The 20,196-nt window shown below is 39.4% G+C and overlaps 1 protein-coding gene across 9 annotated transcripts in view; it reads right to left on the reverse strand.

Moving 5' to 3' along the window:
* Window positions 1-20,196, reverse strand: part of MPHOSPH9 (M-phase phosphoprotein 9) — a 61,747-nt gene that overhangs the window by 31,600 nt on the left and 9,951 nt on the right. For 8 of the 9 annotated variants that reach the window (XR_013443547.1, XM_078061072.1, XM_078061069.1 and 5 more), the window contains 10 exons: window positions 18,530-18,619; window positions 17,801-18,321; window positions 16,779-16,902; window positions 13,380-13,470; window positions 10,882-10,988; window positions 7,694-7,819; window positions 7,041-7,501; window positions 6,560-6,715; window positions 3,320-3,407; window positions 1,527-1,742 (listed from right to left, as the gene is read on the reverse strand). Coding sequence is in view for 8 of the 9 variants with exons in the window: in XM_078061069.1 (XP_077917195.1) it covers window positions 1,527-1,742; window positions 3,320-3,407; window positions 6,560-6,715; window positions 7,041-7,501; window positions 7,694-7,819; window positions 10,882-10,988; window positions 13,380-13,470; window positions 16,779-16,902; window positions 17,801-18,321; window positions 18,530-18,619 (1,980 nt within the window). In the remaining variant the exon portion in view is untranslated. The remainder of the gene's footprint in view (window positions 1-1,526; window positions 1,743-3,319; window positions 3,408-6,559; window positions 6,716-7,040; window positions 7,502-7,693; window positions 7,820-10,881; window positions 10,989-13,379; window positions 13,471-16,778; window positions 16,903-17,800; window positions 18,322-18,529; window positions 18,620-20,196) is intronic. The other variant, XM_078061068.1, reaches the window with a different exon arrangement.

Below are 20,196 nucleotides of genomic sequence, written 5' to 3' on the forward strand. Positions count from 1 at the left end.
ACAAGCAAAGACCGTCCCCAGGATGATGGTGAAGTCAAGTCCTAGACATCTGTGTATCTGAACTCAAGAGCAACCAGCTCATAATGAAGCAAAAGTATCTGGAGGTGGGAGTAAGTGCTAAACAGAGGATACTAAGCAGTTTAAAAAAAAAGGCAATTACCAATTCCAGGAAAAATATAAGTTGTTAGAGAAAGGAAATGTAATCACTGTACACTGCAGCTTAGCTCTGAACAGTATTTACACAGACAATAATACTGAATAATGATTTAACTGGAAATAATAATCCATCTTGTTTTAAATCTAAGACATCACTGAATAGAAATCATACCATTACTTTATTTACTATTACTTACTACTAAAAGGGGAAAGAAATGCTGCCAATTAAATAACACCATGGCGTAAAGATGTATACCAATTTCTCAGAGTTGTTAAAATGTAAAAGAATAGCTTCTTAAAATCAATTTAATATATTAATCACATTGAAAGGAGAAAGAAGTATTTGCATTGGGAGCAAATGGTGTAAAAAAGCTAAACCGTGACCTTCCTTGCACAGAAGAAAGTCAATATATAATGTCTAAAATTGATGGGGGAAAAAAGAAAGAACAATATCAGTTTGTTACATAGAAACATGGAGAAAAATGCTAGAAGAAACCGCTAAAAGAGCTGACAGTAAGGGCTTCTAAGGTAGGGGACACCAAGGTAGCAGGGAGGTGGAAAAGACTGCCGTTTTTCATTTGAGATTTGCCTATTTAAACCATTTACATGTATTACCTTCATAAAAATAAATGTAAAAAATCAAAGCAACAACAACAATAAAATCAAAGCAACAATAATCTAAAGCTATCAGGAAGAAAATTCAACAGCTCAAATACTTGCAGATTTTTTTATGTACCATGACAAAGGATATCAAGAAAAACCTGAGAAAAAAGATATACAACCCCAAACCCAATGCAGTCTCAATGTTATACAAATCCAATTTTTTTTTTTTAAAGATTTTATTTATTTGACAGAGAGAGACACAGGGAGAGAGATAACACAAGTAGGGGGAGTGGGAGAGGGAGAAACAGGCTTCCCACGGAGCAGGGAGCCTGATGCGGGGCTCGATCCCAGGACCCTGGGATCATGACCTGAGCCGAAGGCAGACGCTTAACAACTGAGCCACCCAGGCGCCCCTACAAATCCAAATTTTAAGTGACATTATAGCAAAGTGAAAATATTCAATCAAACCTATTCTAAATCTTGTTCATTTTACCCATCCAGCCACACAGATGTTGATTTAAGATAGCTCAAAAGTTGACCTGCTAGAGGCAAAAAGGCGTGGGAGTGACACCACAGCTTCAAGTTGACTTCCTGCTTCAAGATAAGACCCAACTGACTCAATTAGGAGGGTATATTATTTCCAGCTACAGCAAAGTTACATAACACAAAAATAAACTTAGAAAAAGTCATAATTGCCTGTAAGAGTATAACATGTAAAATTACTTTTAGCCTACCCTGCCATTAAGTTTCCATTATTTGTCACTTACATCTTGAAACATTTTGTTTTCTTGTTTCAGTCTCGCTTCTTTATCATCTGAGAGTTTGTAAGCATTCTCAAATGCTTCTTCTAAATCCTGCAGTCGAGATTTTAGTCGAATGATGGTATTGTCTTTTTCTTTATTACTTATTCTCATTTCCTCAATCCGTTCCTGCAAAATTTTGGAAGCACTGCTGGCTGCATTGAAGCGTTCTCTGAAATCACTCTACAAAATAAAAACAAAGATAATAAATTGTTTTTAATTAAAAAAAATAGATGTTTCAATAGCACTTAACAAATTGTGGGCATTAAACTATAAAAGAAAAGTAATAAAATAAAACTGACAAATGGGAATCACAAATTTAATATTTTGTTATGTCTTGGGATGGAGACTAAAAAGGATTACTCGACTAAAATAACAACTTCAGGGGCTCCTGGCTGGCTCAGGCAGTAGGCATGCAACTCTTGATCCTGGGGTTGTAAGTTCGAGCCCCACATTGGGTATAGAGTTTACTTAAAAACAAAATCTTTAAAATAAATAATTTTTTTTAAAACCAGCTTCATTAAAAAAAAACATCTTCATGAGATTATCATGAAGTATAAACACAAAACCACTGTTTGAGGCATTATAATGCTGGACTCACTTGTAGGTCACTTTAATGAAAAAAATCACCATGGCTATCAGGAAAATTATTCTGAAAGCACAGCTGGAATCTGTTGCCCCATGTTAATATTTAGAGAATAATAAAGCATTTCTTATCCTATTTTCTCACTTACTAAGAAAATAAAAAATTCAAAACACAACTGACATGTTAGTATTCATTCAATAATCATTTCTTAAATATCCACTAGGTGCCAGGCAATACAGTGCCAGAAATATAAGATTAGCAAGAAAGACAAGTCCCTGACCTCAAGAAGCTTCCAGTTTAGGAGACAAAGACAACTAAAAACACATCAAAGAAAGACAAAGAAACAGTGCACAGAACATAACTTCATCTTCCACTGAAACGTTACTTATAAAGTTACATGTAGAAGAATAAAACTTGGCAATGAATGAAAAAAAATTTTTTTTAAGTTTATGCATTCCAGTTATACATCCAAGAAAATTAAAAACATAAGTCCACATAAAGTCTTGTATACAAATATTCATAGCACTGTCATTCATAACGTCCAAAAAATGAAAACCAAAACATCCATCACCTGATGAATGGATAAATATGGTCTATCCCTACAACAAATGTTACTTGGCCATAAAAAATAATGAAATACCAATTCATGCTACGACATGGATAAACCTTGAAAACATGATGCTAAGTGAAGGAAGCCAGACACAAAAGGTCATATACATGATTCCATTTACACCGATGTCCAGAACAGGCAAACCCAAAGAACAGAAAGAAGAGTAGTGGTTACTAGGGGCTGGGGAGAAGGAGTTTTGGAGTTAGGAGGGAAAGACTGACGGCTAAGGGATTCAGGGTTTCTCTGAGTGAGAAAATATTCTAAAAATAACTGTGGTGACGGTTGCAGAAGTTTGCGAATATACTAAAAACCACAGAATTATACACTTCCAAAGAGTTTTATGATATGTAAATTATATCCCAATAAAAAAATGAAAATTTTAAAGTGTAAAAGTTTATCCTAGCATATGAAGCCAGGAGCTTTCAAAATAAGACATCCTAACAAAAAAAAACCAAAACACATAGCCAATGTTTTTATAAAACTATTAATTTGTCTCTAAAGTTCAGTTAACAAAAAGGTTTAAGTTTTTAACATTAAACCACTAAACAACAAAAGAGTACTTACGACTTCTATTTCCAGTAAGTTATTCTTATTTTCAAGTGTTCTCACACGACTGGTAGCTTCATTCAGAGCACTATCTAAATGGCCACATCTAAAAACCATAAATTGAAACAAAAAAATTAGAAGATAAAATCCTTTCCCTTAAAAGCATGCTATAAATCTCATTCTCTAATATGTAAACAAATTCTCCAATGTTAGTGAACACTAAGGATGTCATTTTAATAAATACATCCCAATAAAATTGATGATACTATTTTCCAGAGAAAATAACAATATGAAAATATCCCTAATAGTTAAGTGAAAAAAGTTAAAATATGAACAGACATTTGTACACCCATGTTCACAAAAGCAAAATGCACACAAGCCGAAAGATGGAAGCAACCAAAGTGTCCAGAAGGATGAATGGATAATCAAAGTGTGGTTTATCCATCCAATGGAGTAGTACTCAGCCCTAAAAAGGATGAAATTCTAGGGGTGCTTGGGTGGCTCAGTTGGTTAAGCACAGACTTTTGATTTCAGCTCAGGTCATGATTCAGGTTGGTGAGATCAAGCCCCTCATCGGGCTCTGTGCTGGGCACAGAGCCTGCTTGAGATTCTCTCTCTCCTTCTTCAAAAAAAAAAAAGGATGAAATTCTAACACCTGCTATAACATGGATGAACCTTGAGGGCATTATGCTAAGTGAAACAGGCCAGACACAAAAGGACAAGTATGATTCTACTTATACAAGGTTCCCAAGTTCATATGAGGTGTCAAATTCATAGGAAGTAGGATGCTGGGTGCCAAAGGCTGGAGAGTTGTTGCTTAATGGGAACAGGGGTCAGGTTTGCAAAATGAAAAAGTTCTTGGGGCACCTGGGTGGCACAGTCAGTTAAGCATCTGCCTTTGGCTCAGGTCATTATCCCGGGGTCCTGTAATCAAGCCCTGCATCGGGCTCCCTGCTCCACAGGGAGCCTGCTTCTTCCTCTCCCTCTGCCTGCCGCTCTCCCTGCTTGTGCTCTTACTCTCTCTCTCTGTCAAATAAATATCTTTAAAAAAATTATATTTAAAAATACAGGATACAGAAGACTGCATAAAATAGCTTGATCTTTGTTACAGAAAAAAACCTATATATACATTTGTGCATTATGATTTCTAAGATATAAAACTTAAGTTTGGAATGTAAGCATAGAGGTTGGGTAGGGAGACCTTTCATATTACATCCCTCTGTACTTTTCCAAATTAGCATGAATGTATTATTCTTATAATTAAAGACCTTCGTAAAGTCAATCATCACAGAACCTCAAAATCACAAAATACACATTAGGATTCTGTTATCATTTTGACTCGGTGTTAATGAATTGTGAATAAAAGCTAATATCTATTTGGCACTGATTATATGCCAAGTCTATGTTAAGCACTTTACATTCATCCTATGTGTTAGGACTGCTATCATTATCATTTTACAGATGAGAAAACAGAGAAGCTGAATTCCTCCTGGATTGTAAGCAATCACTGGGATTTGAAACCTGTCAGTGTGACTCCAGAGTTCACGCTCCTAACCACTGTGCATTAATGCCCTGCAGAAATCAAATACTGATAAAACTGCCTTGAAAGAGGGCGCCTGGGTGGCTCAGTCATTAAGCGTCTGCCTTCCGCTCAGGTCATGATCCCGGGGTCCTGGGATCGAGCCCCGCATCGGGCTGCCTGCTCAGCCAGAAGTCTGCTTCTCCCTCTCCTGCTCCCCCTGCTTGTGTTCCCTCTCTCACTGTGTCTCTCTCTGTCAAATAAATAAATAAAATCTTAAAAAAAAAAAAAAACTGTTCTTGAAAGAAAGAGCACCAAAGAGTCAAGTGTAGGTATGTTAACTATAATTTTCTATTTTAACCACCACACCAATTGTGGTAGGAGACCGTGTGACAGAACAATCTGAGACCACAGCTGGCCCACAATGTGTCAGTGGCCCCATCTGCAGTACCAGGGGGATTCTCCCACTTGCAATTTTAAGTCTGAAAAAACCTGATGTGTATGCTGACAACTTAAAATTGGCTTTGTCTTAGGTGAATCATTTCTCCAGTCCCGGGTGACGGCTCTCCATACCCGGCCTTCCACGCCCCTCCTGCTGCGGTCGCCTTCGATCCTGCCTTCCAGTTCGTCCCACCTACACCACCTCACCGCTCTAGCAGCCTCCGGACAAAAAAAGTGCTTTCCTCAGCTATCCTGTCCTAGGCGCCTTCTCCGGCAGCCTATCGTTCACCTAAGGAGGCCTACTGGGGGGCTGCTTTCACACTTCCGTTTTCCACAGGAAGTACCTGTAGTCCTCTTTGCCTTCTTAAAAACAACAACAAAAAAAAGAACCAACTTCCCCTAGCCTGCCAGCTACTCTTTTCCTTTTATCCTAGAAAACCTAAACCTGGCTTCTTTCTGGCTTTTTTCAAACTACTGCTCTTTACCACTGCACCCCCAGTCCCAGGCCCACCCCCAGCAGCAAATGGAAGCTGTGGTAACTCCCAGGAATAAGACAGCCTGTTAACTACCACAGCAACAGCAAGCTAGTATAAAGGCTAGTTTACCTAGAATTCTGCAAGTTAAACTATTAATTGGACCAGATGATTTCAGTTCCCTCCTAATCTTTTCTCAAGGAGCTTTGTCTTTGTCTGCCTTAGAGAACAATTCTTTGCTGCTATATCAACCTCAGCAGTTTTCAATCTGTTTAAGTCCCATTTAAATGTAAAATATGTAGCAAATACGCTGTTATTACAGTTAGAGCAACGAATTTTGTTAATGATTCTCTCCCTAAAATAGGTATTCGGCTATCCTTAACGTAATTGTCCCCTGTGATTCCATGTTGGTTTCTTTTTTCAGCAGGATAATTGCTTCCACAGGTTCATGAGTATCTGGATTAAGTTATGTGAAATCTGGGTTTAAGAAAAGATTGAGAACTGCTCAAGGATGCTAGTCAGAGATTTCTTAGGAAATCCATCCACAGTTCTAATCCACCCATAAATGACATTCCTTTAAATATATAAATCTGCTCAACTATTTCAGTATTTTATCTGTATGAAACAAATGCCCTCATGTCAGCTCCCAGTTTGCTATATAAGGTTGGTTCAAACCTATAAAAATACTTAGGCAAATATATCTGTTAAAATTTTCAAATCTAAAACATGTTTTCAAACTCTTTTATCACAATATAGTATACTTGGAAAAAATAACATATCCAAGTTGGAGAAACACTAACTTTATAGTTGAATTAGAAATTTTACCTGTCTACAAGAATTTGGTTGGTTTTCTTCCAATCTTCAACTGCAGAAATTTCCTTTGCCTCCAGTTTCTGTTTCAAACTATTTATTTCTGATTCATAATAAGCTCGAAGATCCGCTATGTGTCGAGCATGCTTTTCCTTCAGGTTCTGCCTAATTCTGTTGTTGAGGGCAAAAAAATTTTTTAGGAGAGCATTTACTCACTCTATCCCACAAGAGAAACCAAGAACATAATCTCTTGTAAGCAAAAGTACAGCCTTTTTCCTCTGCGCACCCACATAAAACATAATAGATTAATACACACGTTGACAACTAATTAAGCAAAAAAAGAAAGACGTGGATTAATTTTTAGATGTTCTACCTTAAAAATGCTGTATCTCTAAGATTTTATACATTAGGGAAGGTCAATAAAAATCATTTTCATCATTCAAGCAGACGTCATACAAAATCGATTAACATTACAAGCCATGCACTGAATACATACTTGGACAATATCACAGGATCTTCCAGGGAAGCCAGGGAAATGCATTCTGGGACACTGTTGACTGTCCCTGGAAGCTGGGACTGACTGACTGAGGCTGAGGTTACCATGACAGTGTTTTCTTCATCTATAGTGTTGACCGAGATGTCATTACTAGTAACAGTATAAACTGAAGGATACGTGGAACTGGTCCTACTTTCATTTTGAAATCCATGATTTTTCCAAGAGTCCACTGGTGAAGCTTTTGTATTTGAAGGATATTTTGGGAATCCAGATAACTGAGAAGCGATATTACTTGCTTGTGAAAATGAGTCTATGTCAGAGTGACTAGACATACTAGGTTCTAGAACAGAGTCTGGTGAAAAGGATATTCTGTCATCAAGGGCATTCAAAAAGCCTTGTGGTTGAATCCCTGAAATCTGCTGATTTGGCTTCATGTGTAACGTTGGATCTAGAGTTAGTACCTAGAAATAAGACAGACAACAGTAAGGTTTTGCCCTCAGTACTCAGTGTTTGTTTTTAAGTGAGTAGGCTTTAGATCTCCTGGGGAAAATTATTTTTAAGTGAGTAGGCTTTAGATCTCCTAGGGAAAATAAAGCTTAAGATGAAAGTTAAAGCATCTTTCATTTTCACTCAGCAGAGTGTTGACAATTTACCTCTGGTGGATGATTTGGGTTGGAAGCAGAAGTGAGATTCCTCTCAGGTAACTGCTTGTTTTCCCTTTGTTTTTTATGATAAATATCCTTCAGTGATGGTAGCTTCATCTCATTACTAGTATTAGACTTAAAGATATGAAACAAAATTTAAATAGTATTATCAACGATGAAAAAAGTTTACTGATATCAAGATCAGCACCACAAAAAGATTTCTGGAAGATTTTAAATGAATTGAGACTCCAGACTTTCGGACTTATAAAACAAATTTAGAAGTCATTACCTGTTAATTATGAGTCTTCCTCAGAATGAAAAAAATTAATATCCCCTAACAATAAATATTAAGGTGATAATCTGAACCTAAGTTATTTAGTAGCCTAAGAATACGTCTAAAGAATAAAAAACTTTGGTAGTGCCCCCTACTCAAGATAAAAATCAGGTTTTGAGGTAAGAAAAGACTTCATCATGAATGACCAAAGCAGGCTGAGAAGACTTCTGGCTAAATTAGTATCATGTGACTCAAGAGGACAGGTATAGGGGTATCTATATAGTTATTTTCCTATTTTTTTTAAAGGTTTATTTATTTTAGAGGGAGGAGTGACCACACGCACACAAGCAGGGGGAGGGGCAGAGGGGGAGAGAGAGACAGAATCCTCAAGCAGACTCCCCATTGAGCGAAGGACCCACCCCCGCCCCGCCCACCACATGGGGCTCAATCCCAGGACCCTGAGATCATGACCTGAGCCGACATCAAGAGTTGGACGCTCAACCAACTGAGCCACCCAGGCGCCCCCCCTTCCAATTTTTTTAAGAGTTGGCAGACAAAAAAAAAAAAAGGGTTAAGAAACAAGTTACCCTATGGAAATAAGCCCCTTTTAAAAACTCATAAAATAAGAAGATATGACCCTAATTTCTACAGCTTGAAATCAGTGCTCTGCCACACTGGGAATGTTACGAAGAGGTCTAAGCTCCAAACATTAAAACCTCAGCCTTAAATTATTTCAAGGTGGGATCTATTATAGGGCATGACGGTGGATCATTTAACCCTGGGCCTCAAATTTAAACTGTGGACATTCTCTTAAATGAGATTATAGATTCAGCAAGAGATACACTGAAAGCGTTGAAAGAACACATTCACATGTAGCTTTAAATTTGTGTCCAATTTCCAGACCCTACACAGACTGCAGAATACCATGAATTAATATTTTTAAATAAACCCTATAACTAGCTTGTGAATAAGATGATTAAACTTTTTGTGTGTGCATGGGGGCACCGGGGTGGCTCAGTCCGTTAAGCGTCTGACTTCAGCTCTGCTCATGATCTCAGGGTCCTGGGATGGAGCCCCATGTGGGGGGGGTGGGGGGAGGTCCCCAGGGTCTCCCTCAGTGGGGAGTCTGCCTGTCCTTCTCCCTCTGCCCCTCCCCCTGCTCATGCCTCTCGGACTCCCTCTCTCTCTCTCAAATAAACAAAATCTAAAAAAAAAAAAAAAACTTTTTGTGTGTGCATTAAAGGCATTAATTTGTTGAATGTAAACCCTTAAAATTCATAATTTCTGTAATTCTACTGTGGAATTTTACTTTTTATATACCAACAACCTAAAGGCCCTTTCAAGACTTCCAGCCTGTAACAAGCAGAGCACTCCGGATGTGGCCTTGAGCCTGAGGAATCCCTGCCTAGTGGTTTGGGTGAACAGTTGCAATTCCTCTATTTAGAGCTCACGGTAGTACAAGGAACCATTTTTCACATTTTCCACTTCTATGATTTCTTTTCATATTTTAACATCTCTGAAGTGAGGATGCCTCTTGTAATTAATGGCATCTTACACTGCTTCCAGTCAAGTAGCAATTGGGACATAACTGTCATTGCCTGCTCATGAGCAAATTATCAAAGACATCAAAATTGGCCAAACAGGTGTCAGCAGTCTGGAAGAAAATCCTAGAGACTACACCTGAACCCCGAGAACCAATATTTAAGGGACGGTGAATCCTATATGTTTAGCAATGTTCCCCCATCTGGGAGCCAAACACAGGCCGGTTCTACATAACCACTAAGCCAGGTAAAAACTCAGCACCAAGGCCTTTCCTTTTTTAAAGAATGCCAAATCCTCAAAGCTCTTGACGGCTCAAGGAAAACAGTATGTGGAAAAACACAGAAACCAACACCGAGTTGAAACGAGTGTAAGCCTCTGTAGGTGAAGAAGTTTTAACAAACTTATTTCACTTATATTGTCCTTTTTAAGTGTGTATAAGAGTTCTTTGATAAAAATCAATGTTTAATTAGTCTACAAGCTCTTTCAATAAGAATAAAATATAAATTCTACTGTATCAGTGCTCTCTTGGTCCTTTTTGGTGGTTAGAATATGAAACAGGAAGTCTTAAAGGTGACAGTAATTTAGAATCACCAAAATACAGTATTCATTTACTGCTGGTGCAGATAATGTCATACACACAGGGAGCCCTGTCATCACAAAGCCCACCGAGCCTTCTGGCGCCTCACAGTGTCATTCCTCAGCCTTCCTCTGTGTTTCTCTCTCTTTTTCACTCCTTTCCTGAAGGATGGGATGCTGGTTTCTGCCCCATTGTGGGACTCTGATGTGTATACTGTTCGCCCTCTGCCCCGCTGATGCCGGTCACTCAGGCTTACAGCTCTCCTGGTTACTTTCCTTGTAATCTCTCCTTTTCCCCAAACTACTTTCTCACCACCTGACCAAAAGACAGAAGTGAGATATGTACATGGACGTACACAAGCTCGATAGTTTTATTTCGTTGTTCTGAAGCAAAGAAAATATTTACATTTCTTGCTCAAAGAAAATTACTACAAAATTAAAATACTCAAAATTATGGTACAAATGAATTAGCAGGAAGGCGTAATAGGATGGAGAATCAAAACCAGGTGTAGGAACAGCAGAAGTGGTTGGCTGCAGACCTACTAGATTTAGAACAGTAGGCACAAAATCATCTCATTTAGATTTACAACACATTAACTGGACATTTTTAATTCTACTCTTAAGTAACTTTCCTATGATCACATAAGGCAATGAATGAGAGACCCAATTTAAAAGCAGGTATAATTTAAAGCTCAGGCTTTCTTTAGTATATCAGAAATGGGAAAACACGAAATTCATAATGAAATGCACACTTAACTACAATTGTATAATGCAAACACCCACACACAATGTGTCTTTAAATTACCTGGCTTGGGGATATATCTGTGGAGGAGGCCGGTGCAAACGTCTTCTCTAAAGTCTCAGGCAAAGAGTGATACATGTCCTTCTCTTCCAGCTTCCAATAAGTCAGTCCTATCGCACACAAATACACAGAATAGAAGACTGAGGAAAGAGAATAAAAATGCTTTCTAGGAAAACTTATTTCTACTTAAAGAAAATTAAATATGGGAAGTAACTAGTTTTAGGTCTATATGGGAAGTTGAATTTTGATGGCATAGATGCTCTTAATTGCCTTACTATGTAAGAGTTCTAATTTAATGATCCAAATATTTAAAACTGAAATATAATATTAAAAGGCAAGATATGGGGCGCCTGGCTGGCTCAGGCGATAGAGCATGTGACTTTTGATCTCAGGGTTGTGAGTTCAACCCCATGTTGGGTGTAGAGATTATTAAAAAAAAAAATAAACTTAAGAAAAGTCAAGATAAACTAGTGCAATCTAAAATATATCTCTTAAAAGACAACAATTTCTTTATGAGCAGTACAGAAAAAGCAACATAAAGAATTCAATGGTTCAAATACATATTGAGTGTTTACTGTGCCAAGCTGGGGAGCAGGAAATGTGAGACGTGAACAGTAAATAAATCACAAGGTATACCCAGTAGGTTAGAAGGCGGTAAGCACCCTAATGGTTAAGATTTAAAAATCCGGTAAAACGGAATATGTAGTGTGTGTGGAGGGGTGCTCAAGATCGGCTCACTGCAAGGTAACAAGATAGAGTAAAAGCATTTTAGCCATGTATGAGGGAAGTCCCCTATATAAGAGGTGGGGAGAACATTTCAAATATAGGAAGCAGCAAAGCAAAAGCTCTAAAAGAACGTATCGGGGCACCTGGGTGGCTCAGTCGTTAAGCGTCTGCCTTCGGCTCAGATCATGGTCCCGGGGTTCTGGGATCGAGCCCCGCATCGGGCTCTCCGCTCCGCAAGAAGCCTACTTCTCCCTCTCCCACTCCCCCTGCTTGTGTTCCCTCTCTTGCTGTGTCTCTCTCTGTCAAATAAGTAAATAAAATCTTTTTGTTTTAAGCGGGAACGCTGCTTCTCCCTCTCCTACTCCCCCTGCTGTGTTCCCTCTCTTGCTGTGTCTCTCTCTGTCAAATAAGTAAATAAAATCTTTTTTTTTTAAGCGGGAACGCTGCTTCTCCCTCTCCCACTCCCCCTGCTTGTGTTCCCTCTCTTGCTGTGTCTCTCTCTGTCAAATAAGTAAATAAAATCTTTTTTTTTTAAGCGGGAACGCTGCTTCTCCCTCTCCCACTCCCCCTGCTTGTGTTCCCTCTCTCGCTGTGTCTCTCTCTGTCAAATAAATAAATAAAATCTTTTTTTTTAAGATTTTATTTATTTGACAGAGACAGGCAGAGAGGGAACACAAGCAGGGGGAGTGGGAGAGGGAGAAGCAGGCTTCCCGCAGAGCGGAGAGCCCGATGCAGGGCTCGATCCTAGGACCCCGGGACCATGACCTGAGCCGAAGGCAGACGCTTAACGACTGAGCCACCCAGGCACCCCATAAATAAAATCTTAAAAAAAAAAACATCTGGCACATTTAAGCAAACAGCCTCTCTGCTGAAGCAGAGAAAGGGAATAGCAGAAAATGAGGTCAGGGGCGCCTAGGTGGCTCAGTCGTTGGGCATCTGCCTTCGGCTCGGGTCATGATCTCAGGGTCCTGGGATCGAGCCCCGCATCGGGCTCCCTGCTCGGCGGGAAGCCTGCTTCTCCCTCTCCCACTCCCCCTGCTTGTGTTCCTTCTCTCGCTGTGCCTCTCTCTGTCAAATAAATAAATAAAATCTTAAAAAAAAAAAAAGAAAATGAGGTCAAACAGAGCAAGGCTAGATCTTGCTGGGCCTGTGGGTGCCTATAAAGACTCTGGTTGCTCTTCTGAGGGAAAGAGCACAGCAGGGTTTTGAGCAGAGAAGTCACATGATCTGACCTAGCTTTAACAAGGATCCTAGAGGCTACTGTGTTGAGAACAGATGGAAGGGTGCCAGGATGAGGGCAGGGAGGCTGGGCAGGAAGCTGCAGAACCCCAGGTGACAGGTGACGGGAGCTCTCTGAGGGTGAGAGCATGACGGTGGTTCAGTTCTGGCAATTTTCAGCCTGCAATGCTAATTCATCCTGACAAACTGGATGTGGGATTGTGGGGGAGAAAAATCAGTATGTTACATCATTGAAACTAAAATAAGCTTACCATGGAGAGTAAAGAATGGTTCACAAAGGGTTTGAATTTTTTAATTCATTCTGGAGCACCTGGAAAATGCTGAGATGACTTTTGCAACTGTTTGAAATAACTGTAAAAGTATTTTTTCCATCTATCTTTACAGAATGTGTAACACAAATTAATGCAAGAAGTCAGACTTAGCAGAGGCACAACACAACATATAACAGATTTACAGAAACCCCTCTATTACACTGTATAGAATTATCCTCCTATTAGAAATGCAGATAAGTTGTTATAAAAAAATAAGTATCATACCTGTTCCTGAATCAGACATCCAAGAATTTGGACTCTCATCTGGTTTATTGAGGTAAAAAGCATGAGGCTGCTTAGCAGCAGTGAAATTAGACTACAAGGCAAGAGAGAAAACTATTAGTTGACAGCTGAAAATCATTAGGCACAAACTGCTGACCCAAGGAATGAGAGCCAGGTGTCAAACCCCGGTGTAGAGAGAGTCTCAGAGGGTTCATGAAGAAGTAAGAAAGCCTGTTTTTCCCCGTGATTACAAGAATGCAAAATGATAGGAATTAACCGTGAAGGGTTTTCTTTTCCTGTGTGTTTACAAAAGTTTATTTTGGTTCTGTAGAACCGGAAGAACAACACTGGCACCTGGAGCTACTTAATGAGTTCAGAATGACAATGTATTTATAATTTGCCAGTTACATCCAAAAGAAATTCAAAGTGCCTGGAATTAAAGTCATTTAGTGTAAAAATTAATGTGAAAGCCCTAACAATTCATTTTTATCATTAAAAGTACAATAATTCGGGGGTGCCTGGGTGGCTCAGTCGTTATGCGTCTGCCCTCGGCTCAGGTCATGATCCCAGGGTCCTGGGATCGAGCCCCACATCGGGCTCCCTGCTCAGCGGGAAGCCTGCTTCTCCTTCTCCCACTCCCCCTTCTTGTGTTCCCTCTCTCACTGTCTCTCTCTCTGTCAAATAAATAAATAAAATCTTAAAAAAAAAAAAGTATTTAAGTTGCATTTGCTTACAATCATCTGTGGACCCACAGCAAAAGTAAAAGGATACTGAGGTGACAGCACTCTACCTACCATGGAGGGGTTTTCATCTCAGCCTCCTAAGGCACCACTCAGTCCCTCGTTCATCAAATGAGAAATGCCTAGGTCATCTTTTGTCTCTTCTAAAATTCCTACCTCGACAGAAATTCAAATTTCTGTCAAGTCTCAATACTGAACAGGCCAGAAAAAGCTGACAGCAGAAGGCTAAGTGAAAAATACCGAGTAACATATTTTGTCCTCTTCCCAGTCCGGCGGTGCCAACCGGCACTCAGCCGACCCAATGGTGGGCGGGGGGCTTCCCTTGCCCGGCTGCTGCTGCATTACTGAGCACACCAGGCCTCGCTTTTAATGAGAAAGAAAAGTAGGGAGCAATGAGAAGTCCTTCCCAAGAAGTTGTCCCACACCTGGCACAGGGACCTTCACTGATGTCAGCAAGAGTCTAGTCACCCATCCGAGAAACCACTCCCGAGTCCTGCTTCCCCGGGAAATGGTAACGTCAAGTCTGTCCCCAACAAAGGACCAAGGAAAATCCTTATGCTAAACAAGAGCCATTTCAAGATGTGCTTCAAAATAGCCAGTACCCCAAAGAAACTACCATTGTAGAAAGAGAAAATTGGATCCCAAGAGAATTCTGACCATAAGGATTCCCTGATTTAGACTGAAACTAGAAAAAACAGGAGAAGAGGAAGGATGAAATAAAGAGTTCCAACTTGGTGAATCCACAGAATTTGATTCAGGATTATGCAGGTAAGAAATGCGTTTCAGGTGTGGGGCCTTGGGTTCATCAACTACCATTATCTGAAAATCATTTAAACCTCAAATATCAAAGAAACTTTATTTCCCATAATGATTTACTACCAAAAATATCACTCACCTTTAAAAAAAAAAAAAGGAAAGGGGCACCTGGGTGGCACAGTCGGTTGAGCATCCTACTCTTGATTTTGACTGAGGTCATGATCTCAGAGTCCTGGGATCAAGTCCCACATCAGGCTCCGAGCTCAGAGCAGATTCTGCTTGAGATTCTCTCCCTCTTCCTCTGCCCCTCCCCCAGCGCTCGAGCGCCTGTGCATGCTCTTGCTCTTTCTGGCTCTCTAAAATAATAAATGGAGGGGTGCCTGGGTGACTCAGCAGGGAGTTTGCTTCTTCCCCTCCTGGCTCTCTCTCTCAAATAAATAAAATCTTTAAAAAAAAAGAAAGAAGGACATTTTCTTTTTCTGCCAACGTAATCCAAAGAAAAAAGCAACTTTCACCCCCATCTCCAAATACTATCATGTTTTCACACCAAACAAGGATATAGCATCCTGATGGCACATGGGTTCAAAAGAACAGTACTGGGCGCCTGGGTGGCTCAGATGGTTGGGTGACTGCCTTCGGCTCAGGTCATGATCCTGGAGTCCCGGGATCGAGTCCCGTATCGGACACCCTGCTCAGTGGGGAGTCTGCTTCTCCCTCTGACCCTACCCCCTCTCGTGCACTCTCTCTCACCCTCTCTCAAATAAATTAAAAAAAAAAAAAACTTTAAAAAAAACCCCAAAGAACAGTACTATGAATGCAATACTAGAGGGCGCTTGCAGATCTTGGAGGCTTGGCAGCCCCCCTAGCTTTCTGCACCCTCACTTCCCTTCTGAACACAAATCGGAATACGTTCAAGAACAGTAATATGAAAAAGCCTAAGTATCACAGGCTGAAAAAATGAAAATTTACTGGAAGAAAAAAGAGTGCCTTAGGAAGGCTGAGGGATGGTGTTCTTATGACTTCTATTTAATTTTTTTCACAGGATGATGGAAAGACCATGTTTATAATGATCAAGAAGTGGCCAATTTCTAAAGATATCAAGTTTGCAGAGACCGGATTTTGCAATTTCAATGGATTATACTAAACAATGTTACTCTACAATAATTTAAGCCAAAAGGGCTTCAAAGACGTTTAAAATATACTGAATATCTGAACTCTAACAAAAACAGCTGCTAGATTAGTAAAAGGGCCACATAGAATTTAAACATGTAATCTCACACAATTTGGATTATAAATTCAGAGTTGTCTGGAAGCAGTCACACATATAGCACTACTTCTTACAACTTAATAGTAATACAAATCATTTGAGGGCTTAAAAAAAGTTAAATGGATTACTCTCTGGCTAAATGTAAACAGTTGCAGTACAAAGAGAATTAGGACCTTTACAACATGGTTTTCACTTTTTATAGTACTTTATCCCTCATTAGTTTTGATTTCCAGACTACTAAAGAACCAATACTTAGAGCAAATCATTGTTTCCAATCCTCTGAGACTCCTAAAGGCTGATAGGTCAATGGAACAAATCAATACCACAAAGAAAGGGCAAAAAACTTATGTTGATGAGCATGTAGTAAACTCCACATAATTATCAGTAGCTGGGGCTCCTGGGGCTCAATCATTAAGCGTTTGCCTTCGGCTCAGGTCATAATCCCAGGGTCCTGGGATCGAGCCCCACGTCAGGCTTTCTGCTCAGCGGGAAGCCTGCTTCTCCCTCTCCCACTCCCCCTGCTTGTGTTCCCTCTCTTGCTGTCTCTCTGTCTCGCTGTCAAAATAAATAAATAAAATCTTAAAAAAAAAAAATTATCAGTAGCTGAGGCATGCCAGAGTAAAGTGACTTATCACCTACTTTCTCAACTGGTGACTTCTTGGCTTGCTCATTTCCTTGCATAGATTCTGAACACCCATCTTCTGTAAGTGCTCTCTTTGGTTGGTTCTGCTTCAGCTTTTGTGCCCATGATGTTATAGATTTACTATGCAAAAAGAGAAAACCAAAATTATTCTTTTTAGATGCTGTCCTTCACACATAAAACTAAACACTAGTGGATACTAGTCAGTGGAAAATGCTTTGAGTTGTTTTTCTAATAGCAGAGAAAAGACGGATTTTTACTGATTCACCTAAATTTCTTTTTACAGTTTTTCATTACCAAAGGTAAAGTGAACAAAAAAACTAACGGTGATTAGTAATACATATAGCTGTAGCCACAGAGTAGAACAAAACTGATCATAGTGGCCCATTCAAGTACTCAATATATCTCTACAGCAAAAGCTTCTTTATTTACGAGGACTAGTAATTATACTTATAGATACACAAGATCTGTGTTGCTATAGCTGAACACTTATTTTAGAGGATACATTTTAGAGATATAAAACTGAACATTTAGGATAAATGACATAATTTTAAATGATTATTTGCTTTACAAACATCCAGCCACAGTTGTCATTAAACTTACAAAAGTTCCTCTTATACACAAAAAGCATTAAATTGAATATACTCGTGTATGATGTTTGGTTTCAAATTATATGCACGTATGTGACAAAACTCTACTGTTGACACAGTCCTATACTCGGATTTTCAGCAAGTTTATAGTGACCGGAAAATATAAAAGGTATTTTTCTGGCAAGGCCTCCCACCTTAGGAGGTTACAGTAGTCTGACAACATTGCAAATGGGAAGAAAGTCACATGTTGGTAATATATCACACGCTTTATTTCCATTTGCCACAAGCAATAAATACAAGACTTTGGTAAAGCTGCTAAGTGTTCAAATACGTCTCATTTTATCATACTCAAAAAGGAGCTTGCTTTACTAGATTCTAAATGTAATAAACAAGCAAACCTCCCTTCAAATTATGGGAGAAATTCTACTTACCTGTTTGTTTTTCCACTGTATACTTCTGAAATCTTATTTTCGCCAAGAAAATGGTGTTCCAATTCACCAGGAAAAATGGAAATATCTTCCTTTACAGATGCGCAAAACTCTTCAGTGGTATGTATATGAAAACTCTTGTTTTTTACACCATCTACAAGTGACTCCGTCTGCCCCAAAGGCGCTCCAAACTGTCCTTCAGAAGCTTCTGTGTGCTCCATGAACTCCTGAGGGTCCTTAGATTTGTAGGCATTTAATTCAGAGACACAAAAGGTCCCATACCCACTGCTCACTGAGCTACTATCCACATTGCAGTCTGGTTGTGACGTGGACGTTTCTTGCTGCATTTCGGGTTCTGTAGACTTAGGGTAACTGATAATAGGTTCATTTCTCTCACTGTTTTCAGAAAAAAAACCCATTTGACTTTCTGAAGATAACTGTTTGCTTAAAGAACTATCGGAGGAAGCCCAGGAAGTATTACTGGTCTGTAACTTGACTAAATTTTTTATCTCCTCCTGTATTCGCTGAAAATAAAGTTATAGATCTGGGTAAGAAAGTATACTAAACATTACACTTTCATAAAAACTATGAAAATATTGCTTAAAAATATGAGCTATTACTCTAAAGAGAATCTGTTTTTAGTTCAAAAACCAAACTGATATAAAGTATTAACTGCTTCCTCTTGCAAATCTTACAATATAAAGAAAAGAATCAAGATAACTAACAACTTACTTGAATTTGGTTGTGGAACTGTTCCTGCTGGGCAACTATCTGTTGTTGGCATTGTTTTTCCACCAAATTGAATAGTTGTAACCACCTGGTCTATTAAATTATAAAATATTTTAGTTAAAAATAATTTCTCATGTAATATTCACAGAAAAATTCCTCCCGTGGGAAAGGACCTTTTTAAAATATAGTTTTAATGTAAAGTGAATAAGCTGAATTAAATAGCTACAAAGCTATATTTAATGCAAAAATACAAAGGTATATGCGTGGTCACCCCTTTCTCATGTAACCTGCAGTCTGGGTAAATTTGAAGGTCTAGGTAAATCTTGTTTTTCAAATGACATCTTAATTTGATGTCCTCTGCTATCATCAAGAATTGGCAGTATATATTTGTCTTAAATTTTTCTTCCTTTCCTTGTAACAGCTAATGATTTTCTTAAACAATTCTTAGAAAAAAGAATCCCACGCCTTAAAACAAGAAATAATTTGGTATTGTGGGATTTAAACCCCTAATTTACTTGTTATTTAAGTTAAAAAAAAAAAAGAACCTTTTTCAAATCAGATACTGAAGTGTTTGACAGCACTACAGCTGAGAGAGGAATGAAAACCCATGGAACTGGCTTAGCCCTCCCTTCAGTCACTTTTAGGTCCTGATCCATCCTGACTCTCAAGAGGAGTCAGTACTTTTTTTTTTGAAGGCCATCAACAGACAAAGGAGTCAGTACTCTTATAACCAGACTACAAAACATGGCAGGAAAGGGAGCAGGGAGATGTCCAGAGGCTAAATTCAGTCTTAAGGCTGGTGTCCTTTCAGTAACAGACTCTATGCAATAATATACAATAAGCAGCTACCATGAAAAAGAGCTTCCCTTATAAACCATGCAATTATCTTTTTTCCACTCCTGTATTCCTTACAGGGCCCTGAGTGATCCGGCCCATGCACACCTCCCAACTTCATCTCATCTGTCTCTACCCCTCACTCAGTGCACACCAGCCTCATTGGCCTCTACCTTTTCCCTGAGCATGCCAAAACTGTCTTCCACCTCAAAAGCTTTGTCCTCACTGTACCCTCTACCTGGAAAGTTCTCTCTCCAACTCTTATCATGGCTTCTGTCCCTTCTTGCAATTTCAGCTTAACTTCTCAGTTTCCCAAACCATCCCACAGTTGCTCTCTCTCTAAACGTCATCCTGTGTATTGACTTCATAGCCTTTACCACAATCAGAGAGCATCTCGTTTGTTCACTTTGTTAACCTGTCTCCAGCACCTGGGACACAGTGCCAAGAAAAGAGTGGGCACTCATATATAGTCTAAGTGGGTGTATAAAAATGTGAACTTCAGGGGCACCTGGCTGGGTCAGTCAGTGGAACATGCAACTCTTGATCTTGGGGTCGTGAGCTTGAGCCCCATGTTGGGGGTAGAGTTTACTTAAAAAAAAAAATGTGGGGGCGCCTGGGTGGCTCAGTCGTTAAGCGTCTGCCTTCGGCTCAGGTCGTGATCCCAGGGTCCTGGGATCGAGCCCCGCATCAGGCTCCCTGCATGGCGGGAAGCCTGCTTCTCCCTCTCCCACTCCCCCTGCTTGTGTTCCCTCTCTCGCTGTCTCTCTGTCAAATAAATAAATAAAAAATCTTTAAAAAAAAAAAAAAGTGAATTTCAAGCTGATTTTTTTTCTTGG

This window comes from Halichoerus grypus, chromosome 13 (assembly GCF_964656455.1).
Source record: "Halichoerus grypus chromosome 13, mHalGry1.hap1.1, whole genome shotgun sequence".
In the NCBI taxonomy this organism is placed as follows: domain Eukaryota; kingdom Metazoa; phylum Chordata; class Mammalia; order Carnivora; family Phocidae; genus Halichoerus; species Halichoerus grypus.